Source organism: Dama dama, chromosome 1, assembly GCF_033118175.1.
Source record: "Dama dama isolate Ldn47 chromosome 1, ASM3311817v1, whole genome shotgun sequence".
Taxonomy (NCBI): Eukaryota; Metazoa; Chordata; class Mammalia; order Artiodactyla; family Cervidae; genus Dama; species Dama dama.
The window spans coordinates 71,746,684-71,771,444 of record NC_083681.1 but is presented as its reverse complement, the minus strand read 5'-3'; the positions used below and the strand labels follow the sequence as shown (position 1 = coordinate 71,771,444).

Sequence of the window (24,761 nt, the reverse complement as noted above, 5' to 3'; positions counted from 1 at the left end):
TAAAAAAAATGTGGCTCCTTTAAAAAATTTCCAATTTGACATTAGTGTGATTTACACTGTAGATTAAAGACTGTTATTATAGTTCTTGGTTTCTTTTATCCAGATTCTTGAATTTTTTTTTCCCTTTTTTAAGCAGTTCTTGTTTTTTTTTTTTTTTCCCTTCTCTTCTTACTCCATTATTTTATCCTCACAGGTTTGGGATTTGCACATTTTTCAAAAGGTTACCCTTAAATTTCTACTCAATTTTTAATTTAAAATCCAAGCAACATTCTAACTCACTCCTCCTGAATACAAAAAGGGCCTTTAAATACCTTAACTCTGTTCATCCCACTCTCAAATGTACATTTGTCCAGAATTTGTTTAGTCATTAAAAAAGAAATCTCAAACTGTTTTCCACAGTGTTTGTTTGGGTTTATATACCTGTGTAATTTTATTTGCTTAGTCAATCTTCCTTTGCTTCAGATAGTTTTTCTTTAGTTATCATACAGAAAAGTTCCTTTAGGGTGGGGCTCTTGGTAAACTTTTTCCAGTTCTTTGTCTTTAAGTGCCTTTACTCTTCCGTCATTGTAGGGGGCACAATTCTAGGGGGCCCAGTATCCTTCCAAAACTGGATTAGGCAGTTGTTATGGAAACATTTAGTCACACTCCTCTATAGGTAATCTGACCTTTCTGTCTCCATGAGGACAGAGATCTTTGTCTTAATTTTTCTTCACTGATATATGCCAAGCCCTTGAAAAGTATTTTGCACAAAGCAGGCGCCTGCCACATATTTGTTGAATATGCTGCCATTATGTTTCTTAAGCTCTTTTCTCTCAGATGCAAATCCAAAGTTGTACAATCTGCTTTGTGAAGTTGTGGCTGAACACTGCAAACCACATTTCTCCTTTGCTAGCAGGCTTCTTGTTAAGTTCTGCAAACATGTGTGCTAGGCAATTGCAAGGCGAGAAGGAGTGGGACTTTTTCTCTCAGTTGGCATGCTGTTCCAGTTGGTCATTCTGGCAGCACTTTGGGGGCAGCACTTCCAGACCCAGTGACCAGCCCATGCTCCCTCCTCAGAAGCAGGAACTCTAGCTCACCCGGAGCTCTTGCCTGTGAACTCTAGGTTTCAGAAGCCCCGAGGGTGTGCCTTCCCACTCCCTAAGTGCACATCTCTGATTTTCCTATGCGCTTCCTCTTCTCTTGTTCAGCCCTCCACCACAATGTACGGTCATGTCTCGGAGATACTGCTTGTTGGTTACAGACCTCACGATGAGGTGAATATTGCAAAAGGGAGTCACACAAAGTTTGTGGTTTCCCAGTACATACAGAAGTTATGTTTACATTTAATACTGTAGTCTATTATGTGTGCAGTAGCATTGTGTCTAAAAAATTATATGTTGTTGTGTTAGACGTTCAGTCGTTTGTGACCCCGTGGACTGTAGCCCGCCAGGCTCCTCCGTCCATGGGATTCCCCAGGCAAGAATACTGGAGTGGGTTGCCATGCCCTCCTCCAGGGGATCGTCCCCACCCAGGGATCGAACCCAGGTCTCCTGCATTGCAGGCAGATTCTTAATCATTTGAGCAACCCAGGAAGCCCTAAAAAAAAGAAAAGAAAAAAAAAAAACAACCTATGTACATACCTTCATTAAAAATACTTCCTTGCTAGAAAATGGTAACAATCAGCTGAACCTTAGTGAGTGGTAATAGTAACATCAAAAATCACCGGTCACGGGTCACCATAACAGAAGTAGTAATGAAAAAGTTCAAAGTATTGTGAGAATTACCAAAATGTGACACAGAGAAAGTGAAAATCGCACCAATAGATTTGCTCAAGACAGGGTTGCCACAAACCTTCAATTTGCAAAAAAATGCAGCATCTGCCAAGCACAATAAAGCGAAGTGCAATAAAACAAGGTCTGCCTGTAATCAGTTCTCTAAATTAAATTTGGTTTTTGAAATACGTAATGTTGTTTCTGTTTTCCTGACAGGATCCTGACTGAAACAGACGCTCTTAAGATATCTTTTGTCTTTGCCATAATGCATCTTGGCGTGGATTTCTTTTTATTTACCCAGCTTGGGACACCTGGTGCTTCCTCAATCTGTTGATTTGCTTATTTCCTTACCTTTATAATACTCCAGGTAATTTATTTTTTTACACAAAGCTTGCAATTCACTGATTATTTAATTGTGGCTAAATCTATCTAACTCATCCACTGGGTATTTGACTTAATTACTTACACAAATATATTTTTAGTTTAGGATGTATGTAATTTTTAGAAATTTGCCTACTCATTTTTTGACATGCCATTTCTTTGCTCACCTTTGTGATTACACCTTTTAGGTGTTTTATAATGAAAATTTTCAAATGCATATACAAATAAAGGAAACAGTATAATGAACTCCATGTGCTCACCACCTAGATTCAACATTTATCAACAACTCACGGCCATACTCATGTCCTCGAGGTAATAGTTGTCCCGTGGAATGAATGCGGGAGCATTGCCTTCTCTTCAGTTTTTTGGAATACTTTGAGAGGAGTAAGTTTTAACTTTTCTTTGTATGTTTGACAGAATTGCCCTGTGAAGCCATCTAGTCCTGGACTTTTGTTTTTTGTAGTTTCTTGATTACTGATTCAATTTTAATACTAGTAGTTGGTCTGTTCAGATTATTTATTTCTTCCTGATTGAGTGGTGGAAGATTGTATGTTTCTAGAAATTTATCCATTTCTTCTTCTAGGTTATCCAATTTCTTGGCATGTTCATAGTATTCTCTATTTTTCTTTGTTTTTCCCCCATAGTATTCTCTTATGACTGTATTTCTATGGTATGTTTTAATTTCTCCTCTTTCATTTTTTATATTATTTGGATCCGTTCTCTTTTATCCTTGATGAGCCTGGTTAAAGTCTTATCACTTTTATCTTTTCAAAAAAAAAAACAGCTCTTGGTTTCTCTGATCTTTTCTATTGTTTTGTTTGGTCTCTTCTACTTCTCCTATCTTTACTATTTCCTAACTTCTTCTTAGGCTTTGTTTTTCTTTTTCTTTCCCAGGCAAGAATACTGGAGTAGGTTTGCCATATCCTTCTCCAGGGGATCTTCCTGACCCAGGAATGGAACCTGTGTCTCCTGCATTGGCAGGCAGATTCTTAACCACTGAGCCACGAGGGAAGCCCTGTCTCTTTTTCTAATTCCTTTAGATGGTAGGTTATGGTGTTTAAGATTTTTTTGTTGTTGCTTGAGGTATGCCTGCATTGCTACAAAATTCCCTCTTGTGACTGTTATTGCTGTGTCCCACAGATTTCGGAAAGTTGTTTATTTTCATTTGTCTTAAGGTATTTTCTGATCTCTTTGATTTCTTCACTGACCTGTTGGTTTTTAAGTATCAAATTGTTTAGTCTCCATGTGTTTCTGTTTTTCCCATTTTTGTTTTGTAATTGATCTCTAGTTTTCATACTGTTGTGGTCAGATAAGATGCTTGGTATAATTTCTATGCGCCTAAATTTATTGGGACTAGTTTTGTGTCCTAGCATGCAATCCATTTGGGAGAATAGTCCATGTGCACTTGAAAACAATGTGTATTCTGTTGTTTGGGGATGGAACGTGTGTGTGTGTGTGTGTGTCTGGGGATGGAACGTTTGTGTGTGTGTGTGTGTGTGTGTGTGTGTGTGTCTGGGGATGGAACGTTTGTGTGTGTGTGTGTGTCTGGGGATGGAACGTTTGTGTGTGTGTGTGTGTGTGTGTGTGTGTGTGTGTGTGTGAGAGAGTTGCTCAGCTGTGTCCAACTCCTGCAACCCCAGAGATCAGAGACCATCAGGGCCCTCTGTCCAAGGAATTCTCCAGGCAAGAATCCTGGACTGGGTAGCCATTTCCTTCTCCAGAGGATTTTCTCGATTCAGGGATTGAATCTGGGTCTCCTGCAATTCAGGCAGATTCTTTACCATCTAAGCCACCAGGGAAGCCTGGAATGTCCTATAGATATCTGTTAAGGCCAAGTAGTCTAACATCATTTAAGGCCACTGTTTCCTTATGGATTTTCTGTCTGGATGATTAATTTGTCCACTGATATAAGTCAGGTATTAAAGTCCCCCATTATTATTGTATTACTGTCAATCTTTAGGTCTTTTAATATTTGCTTTATATATTTAAGTGCTCCTGTATTGGGTACATTTATGTTTATGAATGTTATATCCTCTTCTTGTATTGATCCCTTTATCATTATATAATGCCCTTCTTTGTCTTTTATTACAGACTTTGTTTTAAAGTGGAAAATTACCTAAAGATCACAACCTGGGTACGGAGGGTGCTTACTAACACTGGGCTAGTCATAGATTCTAGTCTTTCAGCAAAATGAAGCCAGCATATGTGTAAAGATACCAATTAGATATATCAGGAATTCTGACTAATACTTTCAGTTTAAGATAAAGATGTTTACGTCATTGTTCTCACAACTCTATGTCCTTTCACCCATACTCAAAATTCCAGTTTCCAAATCACCAACAAAATTACTCGTTTACTTTGCAGTACATACACCTACAATCCCAAAAGAATAACACTAACATTATTAACAACAGTACTACTGAAAACAGTATAAGGTTTTCTTTTGCTCTTAGGGTAAATTTCATTAGGGATGTGCAGCCAAATAACTGTGTTTTAAAGTCACTTGGAATAGTTCCTCTTGATGTGGTTATACTACCAATGGAATGCACAGTTAGGCTCAATTAACTTTACTTTTAATTAGGAATTACCTTATTTAAAAATTTTTTATAATTATGCAAAATATTTGGTTTCAAAGTAAAAAAACAAAAAAGTTGATTCAAGGAAATCTAGCTTTATTTCCTGTCTTTTCTATCCTATTTCTATCTTCCTTCCATGGGACAGCATTTAAAATTTTTTTTCAAAGTTAGTCTTTTCATTTTAAAATATGTTTCTTTCTACAAATATTCTCCCTCCCTACAACTTGCTATTTTAAAAAGATATAAGTAGTAATCTGAGGTATAATTTTTTTTATTGTTCTTTTTTTCACTTGCTGTATTCTGGAGATTATTCCATATAAGTTTATAGAGATTGTCCTCATTCATTTTGACAGCTGCAGAAGCCTCCACTGTGTGGATTTCACACACAGTGAACAACCACAGTGGACTGTTTATTCAATCAACCCCCTACTACTGGGCATTTGGATTGTTTTTTGCTCATTAATACAAGTCAGACTGCAATCAACAGTCTTACTCATAGGTATTTTTGTCAGATAATTTTTTTGTCACTGTATTTTAAGGAAATATTCCTCAAAGTAGGATTGCTGGATGAGTGTATAATATTGCTAGATAGTTTGCTAGATATCTCTTTCCTCTCAGAGAGGTTATTCTATTTTGCATTTCTCCTAACAGTGTATGACAGTGCCAGTTTCCCCAAGGTCACACCAAGGGTATCCTATCAAACTTCTGAATTTTTGCCAAAGATAGAGGCAAGAAATATCTCAGTCTAATTTTGTTCTTTATCTAAGCTTTGTGGGATAGAAGCATAGATCACTAATTTCAGCCTGTTTTTTTTTTTTAAATTAATATATCCATTAATTTATAGGGCTACAAACTTTCCTCAAGCATTGCTTTAGCTGCATCCCACAAGTTTTGATATACCAAATCTTTATTGTCATTCATTTAAAAATATTTTCTAATTTTGCTTTCTTCACCAGATTGTGAGTCATTCAGAAAGTGAAAGTGTTAGTTGCTCAGCTGTGACCAACCAACTCTTTGTGACCCCATGGACTGCAGCCCACCAGGCTCCTCTGTCCATGGAATTCTTTAAGCAAGAATACTGGACTGGGTAGCCATTCCCTTCTCCAGGGGGATCTTCTTGACCCAAGGATTGAACCTGGGTTTCCTGCACTGCTGGCAGATTCTTCACCATCTTGAGCCACCAGGGAGAGGTACACTACTAATTTCCCCAAAATCACTGGGAATTTTCTATCCTTATTTTTTTATTCTGATCTTTTTCTCTAGGTTAATTCCATTATGAATAGAAAATAAACTCTAAGTTATTTCAATGGTTTAATATTTAATTGAGGCTTAATTTATGATTCAGCTTGTGATCAGTATGGTAAATGTTCCATATGCATTTTTAAAATAAGAATTTTGTTACAGTTGCATGTGGCATGATATAAATATCAGTTATGTCAGGTGTGTATATTAGCAGATGTTCTATATCATATTTTTTGTCTGCTTAGTTCTATCACCTATTAAGAGGTATGTTAAAGTCTGTTTTGGTCATGGATTCGTTGCTCCTTTTACATCTGTCAATTTTAATCTCTGTTTATATAATGTGAAACTATGATACTGGTTCTGTATAGATACACAATTTTCAATATTCTGGTGGACTGACCACTTTATCATTATGAATTGTCTTTATCTATAGAGTAATGCTTCCTGCCTTAAATTCTACATTGTCTGTTATTAGCATAGTTACACCAGCTTTCTTTTGATTAGTATTTATTTGATGTTATCTTTTTTCCATCTGTTTAACTTCAGCTGTTTTGTATCTTATTACAGGTGTGTTATCTGTAAACAGCACATAATTGGGTTCAACATTTTAACCTAGTCTGATGTGAGCACTCTAATTGAGGTACGTAGTCCTTTTATGTTATTACTGTGATCACTGATAAACTGGGTTTATTGCTATCATCTTACTATTTGCATTCTATTTCACCCACCTGTTTTATATTCCTTTGTCTTCCTTGCCTCCTTTATGAATTAATCAAATGCTTTTTATTATTCCATTTTCCCTTAATTATACATTCTTTAACTGTTCTTTTAGTGATTAGCTAAAAGTACAACAGGCATCTTTGATTTATTACAGACTAAAAATATAAATTATTACTTCAATTTTATTACTTTCCTGTAATGCTAAAGCCTAGTATTTTGTCCATGTGTATCCGTGGGAAATGAATCTCATGTTAACTTTTCGGCTGTGATCCGCTGGAAACCTGATCAGGGTAGAATGTCACCCATGTTACTAGCAACACCGCTTATGGTAAAGATGACCTGACCCTAAACTGCCAGTGGACTGTGATTGACCTGGTAGAGAGCCCCAGCTCTGAGTTTTCTCTGTGTGACGTTTCCTGTCCCTTGTTAGAACTCTTGGACTCTAGGCCACAGGACTGTTATAAGAGGCATATAAGTGGAACTTGAGACTTCCAGGCTAGGGTGGTTCCCACACTCACCCACGTGGTCCTGACCCCTTATCCCTGAGCTGTCAACTGGGGGGTTGGAGTAGAGAACAGCCCCAGGACTGCTGTCAGACAGCTATGGGAACTCGGAGATATACCTGAAAAGCTGCCCTGCTGGCTTGCTATGTGTTCTGTAGTCTCCAGAGTGAAAGCAAGACAACTGCTCTACTGGGCTGTGCAAAATATGAAATATCTGTCGAGCTGGGCTTCAAACCAGAGGCAGTGTGCACTGCAGAGTGGTAGCATCAATGAAACAGACTTTCAATCCTTGGTTCAATATGGCCAAAGCACCATGATACAAATGGAATGGGGAGGAAGATGCTGGTAAGACTGAAGCCTCAGTGGGGGCTAACTTTCTCAGAGTCTGATGGCAAAGGCTTGATACTGTGTGACAGGGGGTAAATCTTCCCCTTGTAGGAATGGATGAAAGCTGGAGACAAACTTATGCTAAGAGAAAACGTCCCACTCTCCATGAAATGGGAGCTGACCAGAAACCTGGTTGAAAATGGGCTGACTGGCAAGATCAGTGTACCTGTGGTGTAGCTGATGCATTTGAGCCAAAGAAGGCATTGATGCCTGACAAGCGTGGGCAGGAGACAAGCACACAGACTCAAGACTCCATGCTTGTGACGAGGTCTGGATCAGACAAGGCGGTGGAGCAGCTTGGCTCTGACCCAAGTTGGGTTGGCCGGGGATCCAACTAGCACAAAGTAGTGCTCACAAGCCACCACCTAAAGAACAGGGGGACAAAAATGGGAGAACGACTTCTGCACTAGCCCACCAGGTCAAACAGGACGACGTGGCAACCTGGCAAACAAACTGGCTGCAATGGCAATGGCAGCAGCGTGCTGGGCATCTGGCAGCTTGGGTGAGACCTCGGCAGAGGCTACCACATTGAGAGTAACCTTGGCTGCAAGCTGGGCAGCTTTCTGAGGGGTCTGAAAGTGCATGATGACTGAACCCTAAAATGGAGTCTGACCAATGTCATCTGCTGACACTGGTAATTATGGTAATACAAACTAAAACCTCTCTAAAAAGACAACTAAAGATGGGCTTTTCAAGAAATAACAGAGGATAATGACTAAGTATTTTAAAAGTTGAAGCAGAGAGGACATGGAGATCCTTGTTTTCTTGTGAAAGGTAAATGGGAAAAGTGTGCTTTTGGTTTGCTATCACTGCTATTTTCTAAGTGTGATCCTCTGATCAGCAACATCACCCAGAATCACCTGGGAACTTATGAGAAATGTAAGTTATCAAGCCCAACCCTAGACTTACTGCATCAGTAAGTGAAGTCATAGAAGCCTAGCAATAGGTTTTAACAAGTCCTCCAGGTGATTGCGGTATACCCTGAAGTCTGAGATCTACTGCGCTAAAAAGTTAATAAGGTCATGGTTGGTCTGTGAGCCTATAATGAAATCTCATGTTGGATTTACCTTCTAGCCCTATTTCTCTGAAGACCTAATAAAGGAGAAATGTTAGCTGTCACCAGGCAAGACAGCTTACAGTACAAACGACCTTGGTAAACTGTAACTGGACTGGTGAGACTGGAAAAGACTGGAGGCAGAAATAGCAACCCACTCCAGTATTCGTGCCTGGGAAATCCCATGGACAGAGGAGCCTGGTGCGTTACAGTCCATGGGGTCACAAAGAGTTGGACACAACGGAGGGACACTGCATGCATATGCATGCACGTTCCCAACAGCCTTATCAGCTTATCACAAGGTTCTAATTTTTGGATGACGATCAAATGCCCCATGACCTTCAGCCAGATTATGCATACTGGAAAAGGCATCCTTTAAAGGGCTGTATCTATCCCAGATAAAAGGACCATTACCAGGTGCTCTTAACTAGCTCATGCACAGTGAAACTAAAGCGACTTGTCTCTTGAATTCTTGTTTCTCACTTAAGAACAGCCTCTGCTTTGAACTGGTCTAGAGTAAGGACTGCTGACCCCAAAACGTAGACCCACACTAGGATGAGAAGACAACAGCAATGGTAGGCAGCTGACCCAACCATCTGGACCTGTAAGATCAACCCCACTAATTGAATTGAATTGTTTACCAAATGTGTGTCTCTCTATCAACATTGAAAGTTATTGTTTTACTTCTAACCATACTGTTGCCCTTAATGTTTAGGATGGTAAGAAAATTCTCAAGTGAAGTCGTCACAGAGAATTATGAATTATCTTAACCACTTGTGACATGTTTCACTGCAAGTCTACTAAAATTTTATAATTATAAAATTTTAAAATAAAGTTGTAATTCAGTATAATTGGTGAAATGTATAGCCTACAGAAACTTTTCCATTAGAAAAAAGAAAAAGACCAGGAAAAACTCTAAGCACCTGTGGAAAGCCACAGCCGGGAGCCTCTAGGTACCATGGTTCTTGTGGCTGATTATGTCCCTGCTCTGTGCATGTGGGGCTATTCCAGAAAACACTGGTTCTCATATTGGACTCAGAGCATTACGTCAGGGCAGTCCTCACTTCTAACCATCTGACTTGCTCCCTCGCACCTCAACAGTCACTCGGCAGGAAAGAAGGTGGGCAGAGAACGGCCCTGGCCTAAGTAAGTGCTTGTTCTGGAGGTACGAGCCGGCTGCTGCTGTGGTGTCCTGGCCCCTTATCCTTCTGAGTGAAGCCCACGCCAAGTGAGGTCACTTACATGAGTATAAAATGTCTAACTGGATCTAAGACCATCTACAGCGGTCAGTGTAATTCCTTTCTGCCTTTCATATTGCTTTTGCCATGAGCTATAACCTCAGAAGGCAGTACTGCTGTTATTTAGTATCAACACACTTATTTACATATACCGTAATATTTACTCTTGCTGTGTTTTCTTTGCCTTTTTCTGTTTTTCTGAGTTTCTACCTGGAATAGTCTTCCTTCTGCCTGAAAAAAATCCCTTCAGTGATTTTTAATGCAAGTCTGTTGATAACATGTATCTTTCAGTTTCTGGTGGTCTAAAACCTTTATCTAAACTTCATTTTAAAAAATCCAGGTATAACTGTTTGCAGATGACATGATCCTCTACATAGAAAACCCTAAAGACTCTACCAGAAAATTACTAGAGCTAATCAATGAATATAGTAAAGTTGCAGGATATAAAATTAACACACAGAAATCCCTTGCATTCCTATGTACTAACAATGAAAAAACAGAAAGAGAAATTAAGGAAACAATACCATTCACCATTGCAACAAAAAGAATAAAATACTTAGGAGTATATCTACCTAAAGAAACAAAAGACCTATACATAGAAAACTATAAAACACTGATGAAAGAAATCAAAGAGGACACAAACAGATGGAGAAACATACCGTGTTCATGGATTGGAAGAATCAATATTGTCAAAATGGCTATTCTACCCAAAGCAATCTATAGATTCAATGCAATCCCTATCAAGCTACCAAAGGTATTTTTCACAGAACTAGACCAAAGAATTTCACAATTTGTATGGAAATACAAAAAACCTCGAATAGCCAAAGTAATCTTGAGAAAGAAGAATGGAACTGGAGGAATCAACCTGCCTGACTTCAGACTCTACTACAAAGCCACAGTCATCAAGACAGTATGGTACTGGCACAAAGACAGAAATATAGATCAATGGAACAGAATAGAAAGCCCAGAGATAAATCCACGAACCTATGGACACCTTATCTTTGACAAAGGAGGCAAGGATATACAATGGAAAAAAGACAACCTCTTTAACAAGTGGTGCTGGGAAAACTGGTCAACCACTTGTAAAAGAATGAAACTAGAACACTTTCTAACACCATACACAAAAATAAACTCAAAATGGATTAAAGATCTAAATGTAAGACCAGAAACTATAAAACTCCTAGAGGAGAACATAGGCAAAACATTCTCCGACATAAATCACAGCAAGATCCTCTATGACCCACCTCCCAGAATATTGGAAATAAAAGCAAAACTAAACAAATGGGACCTAATGAAACTTAAAAGCTTTTGCACTACAAAGGAAACTATAAGTAAGATGAAAAGACAGCCCTCAGATTGGGAGAAAATAATAGCAAATGAAGAAACAGACAAAGGATTAATCTCAAAAATATACAAGCAACTCCTGCAGCTCAATTCCAGAAAAATAAATGACCCAATCAAAAAATGGGCCAAAGAACTAAACAGACATTTCTCCAAAGAAGACATACAGATGGCTAACAAACACATGAAAAGATGCTCAACATCACTCATTATTAGAGAAATGCAAATCAAAACCTCAATGAGGTACCATTACACGCCAGTCAGGATGGCTGCTATCCAAAAGTCTACAAGCAATAAATGCTGGAGAGGGTGTGGAGAAAAGGGAACCCTCTTACACTGTTGGTGGGAATGCAAACTAGTACAGCCGCTATGGAAAACAGTGTGGAGATTTCTTAAAAAACTGGAAATAGAACTGCCATATGACCCAGCAATCCCACTTCTGGGCATACACACTGAGGAAACCAGATCTGAAAGAGACACGTGCACCCCAATGTTCATCGCAGCACTGTTTATAATAGCCAGGACATGGAAGCAACCTAGATGCCCATTAGCAGATGAATGGATAAGGAAGCTGTGGTACATATACACCATGGAATATTACTCAGCCATTAAAAAGAATTCATTTGAACCAGTCCTAATGAGATGGATGAAGCTGGAGCCCCTTATACAGAGTGAAGTAAGCCAGAAAGATAAAGAACATTACAGCATACTAACACATATATATGGAATTTAGAAAGATGGTAACGATAACCCTATATGCAGAACAGAAAAAGAGACACAGAAATACAGAACAGACTTTTGAACTCTGTGGGAGAATGTGAGGGTGGGATATTTCAAAAGAACAGCATGTATACTATCTATGGTGAAACAGATCACCAGCCCAGGTGGGATGCACGAGACAAGTGCTCCGGCCTGGTGCACTGGGAAGACCCAGAGGAATCGGGTTGAGAGGGAGGTGGGAGGGGGGATCGGGATGGGGAATACGTGTAAATCCATGGCTGATTCATATCAATGTATGACAAAACCCACTGAAATGATGTGAAGTAAACAGCCTCCAACTAATTAAAAAAAAAAAAAAATCCAGGTATAATAGAAATGCTCAGACCTTAGGAATAGCATTCAGTTTTGACTATTACTTAAAGACTCAGAAAACTTCCAACACTCCAGTAAGTCCTTTCAAGCTGCTTCCCTTCCCCTGACAAAGCAATCACTCTTCTGATTTCCACCACCAGAGGTTAATTTTGCCTGTTCTAGAATTTCGTATAGTTGGAATCATACACCATATATTTTTTTGTGTCCAGTGGCTTAATAGCACAATATTTCTGAGATTCATCAATATGGATATAGGGTCTTGTAGAATAGTATCCACTGTATAACACTGATTATCAATTCTCCTATTGATGGGTATCTGATTCCAGGTTTTTGGCTGTTATAAATAAAGCTGCTGTGAACATTTTTAAACAAGTATTTTTGGACATAGTTTTCATGGCGTTTCTCTGGTGAGTCAGACAGTAAAGAATCCGCCTGCAATGCAGGAGACCTGGGTTCAATCTCTGGGTCAGGAAGATCCCCTGGAGAATGGAATGGCTACTCACTCCAGTATTCCTGCCTGGAGAATCAGAGGAGCATGGACTTGCAAAGAGTTAGACATGACTGAGTGACTAACACTTTTACTTTTGATTAAGTACCTGGCAGTAAAATTACTGGATCATATATGCTTAGCTTTTTAACAAGCTATCAGACTGTCTTCCAAATAACTGTACCGTTTTACATTCTCACTAGTGACGTATCAGCGTTCAGGTTGCTCCACATCACCTTGAAAATCTGTATTATCAACCTTTTCCATTTCAGCCCTTCTAACTGTTTCTTGCTTCAAATTTTTTTTTTTTTTTAAATAGTGTAGCTGTATCTGCTTTCCTTTTTTCTTGTTTGTGTGATGTATTTTTCATCTTTGTATTTTCAACCTTTCTGTGTCCTAATATTTGAAGAGTTTCTCTTATAAGCAGCATATAGTTCTGGATTTTAAAAAAATCCATTCCATACAAAATGCTTTAATTATAAATCTTTTCTGAAGCTAACTAATGATATACTTATCTACTATTTTACTATCTGTGGTCTATTTTTATGTACTTTTTACCTGTCTCAATTTTCTTTGGATTAATCAAATGTTTTACATTATTTCATTTTCCTTCCACTGAATTACATTTTAAAACCATTTTTAGTAGTTATCCTGGAACTTAAAACACACATTCTTTCTTACTACAGTCCACTGCAAACTTTCTTTTATGACTTGGCCGATACCAATTAAAACTCAGAACTTTTAAACTCCATTTATTTCTCTGCCGTTGTTTCTGTTACTGTTACCATGAATTTTAGTTACATATAAAGGTGAAGCTCCTCAGGGGAGTGCAGTTATCCTTTTGTACAATTAGTCTTCATTTATATTTTCTTTCCAGTGTCCTTCTTTCCCTCTGGCATGTCCATATTTCTGTCTGGGATCATTTTTCTGAAGAACTCCCTTTAATTTTACTTCAGTGCAAGCCTACTGGTGCCAAGGTCTCTGAATTTTTATTGAACACATATCTATTTCATTTTAATTTCTAAAGAATATTTTTGCTGGAAAAGAATTCTAGGTTTGCAGTTTTCTTTTTTAGTACCTTAAAGATGTCATTACATTGGCTTCTGGTTTCATCATTTCCACTGAGAAGCTGTCAGTTCTATTGCTGCTCCTTTTGGAAGGCACTGTGGTGGATTAAAGACGGGCCCCAGTCTCTGTACTGCCGGCAGGTGAGGGACGGCCCCCTTGCCCTGGGCTTGCTCTGGTGGAGCTTGTGAAAGCGCTGCTGCTCCAGCTCTCTGCCTGGACGCTAAGAGGCCTGGATGCTTTTGCTCTCAGTCTCTTGGAGCCCTGAGACACCAGGTAAAAAGGTCCAGCTTCTCTGCTGGAGAGTCTGCTTGGAGAGAGACAACATATAGCTGTGCCCATCTATTCCCATCACTCCACATTTCTTTGGTGGCCAGTCCCAGGTGAGTCACCGTATGTCTGTCGTTGCATGGATGATTCCAAGTCAGATCAGAAGGAGGTCCAGCTCAGGTTGCAGGGTCTTGAGCAAGTAATAGTTTTGTTTTAAGCCACTCAATTCTGGCCTAATTAAGCAAAAAAGGTAACTGAAAACAATATCTGGTATCAAGAATAGAGTGCTGCCATAACAGAAACTTAGAGCATGCTGACAGCAGTCTGGGGGATGGGTTGAGGCTATTGTTGAAGAAGCAGCAACAAGAACATTAATGCAGGTTGGAAGAGCATTGAGGAAACTGCTCCTGGAGGCTGGAGGAGAGGTGTCATCATCTATTGGCAAAACAAACAGTGAGGCTCTATCTGGAATATAGGAAAATACCTAACGATGTTGTGGATCTGGCTAGGGAGGCTTTGAGGAAGAAGGCTGGAAGTGACAAATGGTTTTTTAAACATCACCCATAAAAAAGCATTAAAAGAGGAGAAGTAAACAAGGAACTGCAGAGTTTTCAAGCAGAATTTAGAGAAAATGCTTCCAAACTGGGACTTGCAGGGTTAGAAAATGAAACTTCCTCATCTCAATTACTAGCTTCTCCAGTCAGCACTAAGTTTTGACAAAAAATAAATCAAATCCAGATGCTACCAGTAAAACTATGGCCTCAGGATCAAGATCACATCAAAAACACAGCACTAAGACCCTCTGTTACTACCACCTCAGAAAGATCTGCATCTTGATTTAAGTCTCTCGGACGGTCAGACAAAAGGCATCTAAGAATCTTAAAGGTATTGTCCTGGACTCATGTTTGAAGCAGACAGGGGCCTTCTTGAAGAGATCTGTGGGCGTGGCTTTTGCCTCTTCCAGTGGCTTGTAATCTGAAAGTCCACAAAGTTTTACAAAGTTGTGCCAAGGATACACAGGCAGCAGGCTGAGGAAGCTCTTCAGCTGCAAATACAGGACACTTCTAAGGAGAAGGAAAGGCAGCCTAGAGAGGAGAGCTGAGAGAAGGAATAGGAAACCACCCCCACGGGACCAAAACAGGCCCTATTCAAGGAGTATTTCCTACCCTGGAATTGGGGGAACTGGTGACAACTGGCCATGTGAATTTCAGAACCGCCATGGAACAGTGATGGCTGTCTGCACTTCCTCTCCTTTAAACGGACGTGATTGCCCTTCCCTACCATACTGCCACGGTCATACTGGAAGTTGAGTAGCTCTTTTAATCACTGTTATATCACCTCTTCAATATCATATAATGATAAGTGGATAGATTCTTAACCATAAAGTAAGAAAACAAAGTTTTGCAAATGTTCTGTTTCATGACTTCAGAAAAAAGATATTTCAAGATATGGTTCCCACCCATGATCCAAACTACCAAATATTCTTTATCACCAGAAGATGAACCTTTGACTTATTTCTTATACCTGGATTCCGAAGTTCTTAGTAGCATCACCTGAATCTATTCATGGTAGCCTAAAAATGAGAAAACTGACCACATAAATTTAAGCACAGAAAGTAAACAAAGCAGCAAAAAAGAATAGTAACCACATAATGGAAAAAGTCACAGAAAAATGATTAAAATATTCTGTGTGGGGTTGTTTCATGTTATCCTTTTAGTTACCAAGTGCTAAATAACTAACTGAAGAGGTTAGGGCCACTTAATGGCAAATAATTGGGAAAAATTACAAAGTGGGTAACAGTTTATAGCTTTCCTACAGAGTGACTTACCTTTTCCAAAACTTTGGCAATTCGGGTGCCAATTTGTTCAAGTGACTGTTGTGGATATTGGTCTTTGCCAAGATTTTGCAATACCTGGTACAGGGAGGGAGATGACAGATTAGAGGAATGCAAATGAGGGAGGTCTGCCGACGCTGCTGACATGGGGCTGGGCCCTGCGCCGTGGGTGCAGACTGATCTCTGGGGGCGCCTGCTCTGGGCCTTGGTAAGGCATTTTGTGGAACACACACTGAAGGCTATCACATCCCCTCAGCCCTCTCTCACTTAACAAAGGTTATAGGCAAGAAAACACATTCATTACAGCATTACAAAAAGTAGAGTACATGAAGAAAACAAAAGCGCTTGTAATCGTGTCACCCAGACACAACCACTGTTGGTATCTCTTATGTATCTTTCAGATACTTTTCTATGTACACATATATTGTTATTCTCACAGACTGTATACTATGGGATCACACTGTAAACTATCACCTACATTTTCGCACAATACAGTCAAAAAATTTCTTCATGTCAATAAATATATTTCTCATGCATCTTTCTTAATGGCTCTTATTGTATACTAGCTTATATCTACACCAAAACTTATCTAACACATCCTCTACTGTTGGATATGTGGGGCATGTTTTCTGATTATTCTTCTGGGTACACTCTTTGCTAGATATATGCTGGGCCTGCCCTCCTCCCCTCCCTTAAGAATGTCAGCAGGAGAATGAACTGTCCCAAATATTTCTCACAAAGAGCCTCTGTCCAGTGACAAGCAGAATGCTACCCATCTGGAAGAATGAATCAGAATTATAATTTCCTGGTCATTAAAAAAGCATACGTTCAGTCACAGGGCCTGAAAGAAATCAGGCTTTTCCTAAAGCCATCTAGACAACAGTCATCTGAAAAAGGCAAAAAAACCCTGGCCTGGTCACTTGCGCTTTCGCTATCCGCTGCATCATAACTGTACGGCAAAAACTACAGACCCGCTGAATACAGCTGACGCTCACCTCTGTTAGCTGGCTCTCCCCCGTGTAGTGGAGGCTGGCTCGGTTGGAAACCCCCTGCAAGTGGTCCAGGGTGTGCATGCTCGTGGGGAGATTGCCATTGCAAACAGGTTCCATCGCTGGCTGCTGAATTGGAGTGGCAAAGTCTATGTGTTCTGTGATGCTGCAAATTGGAAAGGACCACCTTAGCCATACAAAAGTTAAGTGGGTGGGGACAAAGTCGTAATCATTTGCTGACCATAACTGCCATATATAAACAGAACTGTCTCGAACCACAGAATCTCAAAATGCAAGAGATTTCAGGAGATATTTAGTCTGGTCTCTCACTTGATAGGTACAAGGACTCCAGAGCCTGGTAATGACGGTTAGTTGAATGTGTGAGTAGAGGTAGTCAGAGCAGCAGTGTGGGATCTGAGTCCTGAACTCAGTCTTTTCTCAAGCTGCCTTCTCTCTATGCAACAGGCGTCTGATTTCCTCACTGCTGTTGGCCACTTTTTCTCACTGGGGAAGTTTTAAACCAGGTAGGTTTTCTTCTAGGGTTTCTTTTCCAGGGTACAGACAGTGATAAACAACCAGAAGTGGTTCCTGTCTTTCATTTTCCCTCTGTGCACAGAGGCATACTTGTCCCCACAGGAAAAGCTCTCTAAAGTTTAGACCGTAAATGTTACACATATCCGTGAAGCACTTCCCTTCACGGTTCCAAAGTGGTCATTTTCCTGCTATATACTGGCCAAATGTTTTACACTATCATATATACTGATGTGGCAATTTGACACTGGCAAATTTTGCTTCTAGCTACTTAGGAGTTGACCATGTATTAATATGCAAACACTCATTATTTATTCAGAGCCTATCACATGTCAGATATCAGAGTTATAATAATTAACAAAACATACCCAGTTCCCACTGTTATGATGCTCACTGTCTTGTGTTAGTCAGTTACTACAGATGTGATGAGTTATAAAAGATAAAAACATAGTACAGTGTCAGTTTCCTAGAGGGGGTGTACATTTCCTCTGTGCCGAGAGAGGAAGGAGGCAGCTAATGAAGGATTTCCTGAGGAGGAAAGGTGTTAAGACCAGAAGGAGGAATAGGAATTAAGCAGGTAGGGAGAAGATGCTGAGAACACCACCACAGGCAAAGGCAGCACCACGTGTGAAGGCCTGGCAGGAGGGAGCGCAGAGCTGAAGATGGAAGGACACGTGGGGAGCAGATCATGAAGGGCTCTGTGGGCCACTGTGAACAGCAATATTTACACGTTGTTAGAGCATTTTAACAATTATTTGACTTCCATCTGAGGAACACTTCTGAGTACTATGGAGAGAATGGATTGAGGAGATGCAAGAATGAATAAAGCAGCAATAGGGATGAAGAAAAGCAAGTAGTTTTGAAAAATACTCAAAGGGTAAAAGTGACAAGAACCGGTAACGGACTGGACTGGAGGGTAAGGGTAACTCCTAGATTTCTGGCCTAAGCACTTCTGGGAGCTATTTACTAAGAACAAGAAATAGAAAACAAACAGAACAAAGATTTTAGGGGGGATGGAGAATGGACAAGAAAATGATGAGTTTAGCTTTTCTGAGCTTGAGGTGCTGGAGAGAGATCTAGGCAGAGAGGCCAACTGGAGAGACAACTTGAGGGATTTGAAGAAAGGTCTGGCTGGAGATTCAGATCAGGGAGTTGTCAACATATCAGTGACCGAAGTTTTGGGAATAGAGCACTCTAACTAGGAGTGATTTTTAAAATAAGGTTTAGTGGTAAATCTTGGGGAACTGCAATGCTTACAAGGTTAAAAAAAAAAAGGGGGGGGGGCAATAAAAGAGAAAGAGCAACCGGGGAGGAAAAAGCAGTTACCATAGAGGCAACCGTGCCTGCTTGTGTCTTGGTAGGTGCTCACAGATCTGGATTTGCTCTGGCTCCCTTTTCAAGCACACGATGTCAGTGAGGTTTTGTGCTTTAATGGAGAGAGATCCAGTCTTTAATTTACACCAAGTCATCTGTGACTAGATAGATAGCTTACAAAGTATGGGAGAAGGCAGAGAGAAGAGGGTACACAGACTATATCAGGACCGTGAGCTGAGTCCATCCATGGTATCCTCTGAACCACCAACCCCAGGAAGGATGACTCTTTGGTAGCTGCTGACAAAGGGCATCCCTAAAGTCAGCTGGGGCCCAGTGTGATCACTGGTACACAAATGCCATGAAAGAGGGAGAGCTTTAAGATACTCACTCAATGTTTTTTGAAGAAACTGCAAGCCAGGTACTCACGATGGCTGTCAGCTCCACCCAGCGGAGCTTGAGGCACTCGTCCGGGCTGGGCCACCCCAGACTCTGGTAGTCACGCTTTTTTCCTGGAAGGAAAGTACATCATCTGTCAGCACAATGGCAAAGACCCAAAGACACATATAGTGTCTTACGCCCTGGTGATTACTTCACTCAGACTGGTGTATTGGAGATGCCAGTTATCCTTCTAGTCTAGAATTTCTACCACTTAGAGAACTAACAAAAGTCTTATCATTCACAGCAACAGGAATAACTATCATCGTTGAGGAAAGCCTTGTTTTCAAAGATGATAAAGTAAAAATGAACGAGTCCTTCACTGGATCTAAGACTGAAATAAGGGTTAGAATACCCTTCAGTATTAACATTTTACCAAACTTAATTTTCACCTTTCTACATTTTGATTCTATAAAGACAACTCTAAGTCAGGAGAAGCATACGTCTCTAATGCAGGTTTCTTAACCTGGCACCACCAACACTGTGAGCGTTGTCCTGTGCCCTGGAGGATGTCTCACAGCATCCCCAGCCTCTACACCACAGATGTCAGCAGGACCTCCCCTGAGACAGGACAACCAAAAGCGTCCCCAGATATCGTCGAGTGTTCCCTGGAAGGGCAAAGTCACTCCTGGGAGAGAACCCCTGTTGTAAAGAAAAACAGTAGGATACAGAATGATGATGACAACGAAAGGTTATCATTTATTTCCAGTGCGCTTACTGTGTTGTACGTTCAGGTCCTGTGCTAAATGCTTTTCATCTGTAACCTCAGCAGGCAGTTCTTAATCCTTGTTTCTCCAATGAGAACATGGAGGCTCAGAGAAATCAAGTGACCTGCCCAGGACCACCTGGCTACTAGGGCAGCACTGTGACTCAGATCCAGGTCTGTTTCACTACAACGTGCATGCGGCCAGTCATGCTGTTTAAAGCTTTCCTGGGCTTTGAAGGCTCTGCTTACTGATACCCTTCAAAGGTACCACCTTTTGGGTGTAGGCTCTTTACTTGGATAAAGCCCCCAAGAAAAGAGCAGAACTCAGTCTTATCTGGGAAGGATTCTTCTGATTCCAATGGAATCATCAGGAAGGAGAACTTTGGTAATGTATTAACTCTTTTTATACTGTAGGAATTTACCAATAATAGAAAACTTTTAAGATAGAGGCAGGGCTTTAGATTTAGATTTTAATAAAAGAGAAAAAAAAGTTTGGAAGAGTTTCAAATGAACCCTGTTTAAATAAATAACAAAATTAAACCATAAATTTCAGAATAAAACTTACTTTTCCTTTCTGTGTAAGAAATTCGCTTGGAAAGTATTTTATTGTTGTCCAGTTGCTCAGTCATGTTTGGCTCTTTGCAGCCCCATGGACTGCAGCATGCCAGGTTTCCCTGTCCTTCACCATCTCCCAGAGTTTGATCAAACTCATGTCCATTGAGTTAGTGAGGCCATATTTATTGAGCAGCTATTATAGGGGACTGGGAACTGTATTAAGACACTAGGGATTCAGAGAGGAATAATAAAAGGGCCTGCCTTTGAGCTCAGTCTAGTGAGGAAGGTAGACATGAATTATTAGAACACAACAGGATGAGAGCCACAGTGAAGGCAGAGGACAGCTGTACAGAGGAGAAAGAAACGGATGCTGCCGGAAGGTACCGAGGAAGTGATGGCACTGGAGTCGGAGGCTGAGTGACGTGTCAGCACCGCTGAAGCAGCGGAGTGCATCCTAGGTGGAGGGAAGAGCACGTGCAAAGACAAGGAGGTAAAACAAGAGCATGACTGGCTCAGGGAATGGTGCTGCAGGGAGACAGAGGCTGGGTTGTAAATGCCCTGTGTGCCAGCCTAGAAAGTGTGGTCTTTATGCTGCAGGCATTGGGGAGCCTTTGAGCCCATCTCTCGCCACACTGTTCACAAGGATATCATAAGACACTCTGTTAAGTGCTTTGCTTAAATCCAGTTATGTTATAAAAATGGCACTTCCCTGGTCTTCTAGTCTAGTAGACCTCACCAAAGTGGGAAATGAAGTAAATTACGCATTATTAGTTTTATTAATTCTTAGAAAATCTACAATGACCCTTAATGATCTCCGAGACTCTTCCCCCATGGGCTCACAAAGGACTGGTTTAATAATTTGCTTTACCACTATGTCAGGATTTATCACAAATCTTATCACTTGGCAGTGGACAGAATCTATACTTGGTTGAAAATTGGGATACTGAACCTCTCCAGTCTTCTCTTACCTCTTCCACGCTAAAGAACTTTGGACATGAGTGAAAGTGAATAGTTTTATGATCTTATTTGCGAGTATATTCAGTGCCCTACCCAGCCCGACCTATTTGAATCCACTTAAAATTGCCTAAGTGCTCTCCTATCCTCTCAACCATACTGAGTTTTAATTGTCACTTTTATAAGAAATTTTTAGTTTTTGTTTGTAAAAGTAATATAGGCTTATTTTAAGAAATTTAAAAAATGGAAAAAAACATTAAAAATGAAAATCACCTGTAGCCCCATTAGCACCCAGGGATGATCATTTATGATGTTTTAGTGTAAAACTGAGGTATCTTCTATATATGCTACTTTATAAAGTGCTTTTGTTCACTTACTAAATTACAGACATCTTAGTTGCACAATACAGGGCAAGAATATGCTGTAGTTTATTTAGGCAACTGTCATCATTTAGGTACTTTTAAAATTTTTATTATGATAAGCAGCATGATGATCAGTATCTTTATACGTCTATCTGTTGCACTTATAAGATTATTTAGGGTAAATTACTAGAAGTAGAGCTGTTGGTATATTTAAAATTTTTCTGATGTATCTAGTCAAACTATCCCAAAATTCATTTTATTAAATCTCACTGTGTATTACACAAAGACAATCTGACAAGGAGAAATGGCATGTTACATTTTATGTCTGCATTTCCTTGCTCGAGAGGCTAAACATTTTACCACACTGAGCGGGGGGGTGGGGGGTGTGTGAGGTGTGGGGTGTGTGGTGTGTGTGTGTGTGTGTGTGTGTGTGTGTGTGTGGTGAAATGCCTATGTTTTGTGCACATATTTTACTGAAATGCTGTATTTTTTCTATCGATTTGGAGGCGCTCTTTAAATGACACTGGTATCCTTTGCTTATCAAGTATTCTGTAAAAATATATAAATATTCTGCAAAAAAATAGTTTCAACTCTTTGTCTATTTTGTAGTGTCTTCTGATGCCAGAATTACTTTTTTCTTTTTCTCTGTGCTTTCACCTTAAAGTATATAACTATCCATTTAAATTTTCCTCTTTAGTATTTTTTGTCAAGTCTCAGATCATTCTGAGATTTAGCTAAGATTACCTCATTCCTTATATTTTATTATGTGTTCTCTGCTTTCAGCTTTAGTAAATACAATTTAAATTAGACACATTTTCATGAAGTTATCTTGAATTGTCAAATGTAACACTGTGAAAATATCCTTTTAAAAAAGGATTAAAAAAAAATTAAAGAGAATTTTTTTCTTTTTTTTTAAAAAGAAATTCTATCACCACTGTTTCACTGCTGGAAAAGAAAGTCAACTGGACTCATGGCAATGGCCCTGAACCTGGAGTCCAAAGACACACTTTGGGATAACTATGAACCCTAAAAGTACATGCCAAATTTTGATGTAAATGCATTTTTTTCCCCTGGGGAGTAGTTCCAAAGCATTATCTAATACTTAAAGGGCTATCTAACACATAAAAAATTACTAGATAGTTAGTATATATCGAGCCCTATGTGTTCAGTTCATTTAAAGCACTTTATATGTATAACCTTACAGAATACACACAACCACTCTATGAGACAGATGCAATTATCCCCATTTTATAGATAAGAAAAATGAGGCAAAGGAACTAAATAGCAAAACTGGTGTCTGAACCCAGGGAGTCTGTCTCAAACCCCAAGTTTTGTTTATATATTAAACTAAGCTGTCAAGTTAAGAATTAATAGAGTATTTAAGTTCAAGATGGTAAGAACGTAAGCCAAATTAATGTTTAAATTTACAAACTTTTTATACCAATGACTGGCTTCCTGTTCACTTGGCTCAATTACCTTTTCATGTGATCTACTTGTAGTCACGAACACACCCTTTGTGAGAACTGAAACAGTGAAATCTGAAAGAAGAAACTGGCATATTAAACATTCCAATCTACCTTGTGGCCCAGGAGATGCCACCTTTGGGCCAGTGATCTCCAGGTTTCCTTGGTTACGATGTACATTTTCTGCCTGACTTGATTCTACCTTTTTCCCAGAAGTTTTCTTATGATCTCCTTTGGGTTTCTTTACACGTTTGACCTGGAATGTGATCTGGGAAATGAAAACATGTTAGGGACAAATGAGATCAATTTTCATGTCTGCCTGTGGCTGTGTGTATTGGTGGCTTTAAGAATAACCAGTCCCAACACAACACTGTACAGCAATTATCCTCCAATTAAAAAACAAAAATAACAACCAGTCCCGTGTAAGAGTTAAGTTCTTCTCTTCAGTTTAATTCTTAAAGGTCTAGATGAAAAATGTTTACTGAAATAAACAAAATAACCTAGCCTTAAAGGATACAGAGGAAACTAAAACTTAAGATGTTTGAACTGGGCTGTTCCAAGCCTGCAGGCTTTGAGCGTGGCTTCACACCCTTTCCTCTAAAAGCCAGCAACACCTAAGGCTCATGAAAAGCTTCCAGCAGTACAGTTCCCATGTGAAGGCTGACTAGGGCACGGAGTCGAGCGCCACACACCCAGCAGATTATACTCGGCAAAGGAGGAGCACCGCCCCGCCCCCTACCCCCTCTCAAGGACCTGGGCTACAAATGGGTAAGGACTGGGCTGGCAAACTCTTACCCATTCTGTTGCTTCATCATCTTCACTTCTGCAGTCTCCATAGCAAGAACTTCTGGCCACTCCATCCTGGGGACCTTTCTTCAGTACTCGTATGCCCTGCAAGTCCAGACGCCGTCCCTTCATCTCCAGGGCTCCTCCAAAGCCTTCCAGGGGCCATGCCTGTTGAAATTCATCCACCAAGGCCAATATCTCTTCTGACATTTTTGTTTCATCTGAACTCTCCATCTCATCAGAACCATTGCTTTCCTCAACCACTGTACCTGAAATTCAAGTGCCAGCATGTTATTAAAAGTTACACAGTCATTCAAGTACTTGAGTGACTCCAACCTTGCTTTCTGAGAAAAGTTTCCGCTCTGCTTAGAGGCACTTCTGTAGTCCATTTTCATAAAAATGCCATTCAACATCTTCAGAATTCATAATATAGTCATTTTTGTCATCCAACTTTTATAAAAAACTGGATTGAGAAGAACGGCAGAAGCTAGATGGTAAGCAGTCATAGACTGTCACTAGTGGGCATGAAGATGGCTATTTTATGTGTATTTTTAGTGGGGGGCGGGGAGGGAGGACCAGCTTGCTCTAGATATAAGATATAGGTGGCAAAGATGAAGTTTATTATGATATATTATTTAATATATAGGATTCTTCAAGCTTTATTCAAATAACATATGAAATATAATTGTTAAGACCATACAACCTAATTACCTTAACTGAACAAT

General features: G+C 39.8%; 1 protein-coding gene across 5 annotated transcripts in view; it reads right to left on the bottom strand.

Moving 5' to 3' along the window:
• The window catches only part of TTC17 (tetratricopeptide repeat domain 17), a 120,569-nt gene that overhangs the window by 11,274 nt on the left and 84,534 nt on the right, over positions 1-24,761 (bottom strand). For all 5 annotated transcript variants that reach the window (XM_061152186.1, XM_061152181.1, XM_061152198.1 and 2 more), the window contains 5 exons: positions 24,046-24,305; positions 23,365-23,518; positions 19,164-19,284; positions 16,937-17,096; positions 15,936-16,019 (listed from right to left, as the gene is read on the bottom strand). In XM_061152186.1, coding sequence (XP_061008169.1) covers positions 15,936-16,019; positions 16,937-17,096; positions 19,164-19,284; positions 23,365-23,518; positions 24,046-24,305 — 779 coding nt within the window. The remainder of the gene's footprint in view (positions 1-15,935; positions 16,020-16,936; positions 17,097-19,163; positions 19,285-23,364; positions 23,519-24,045; positions 24,306-24,761) is intronic.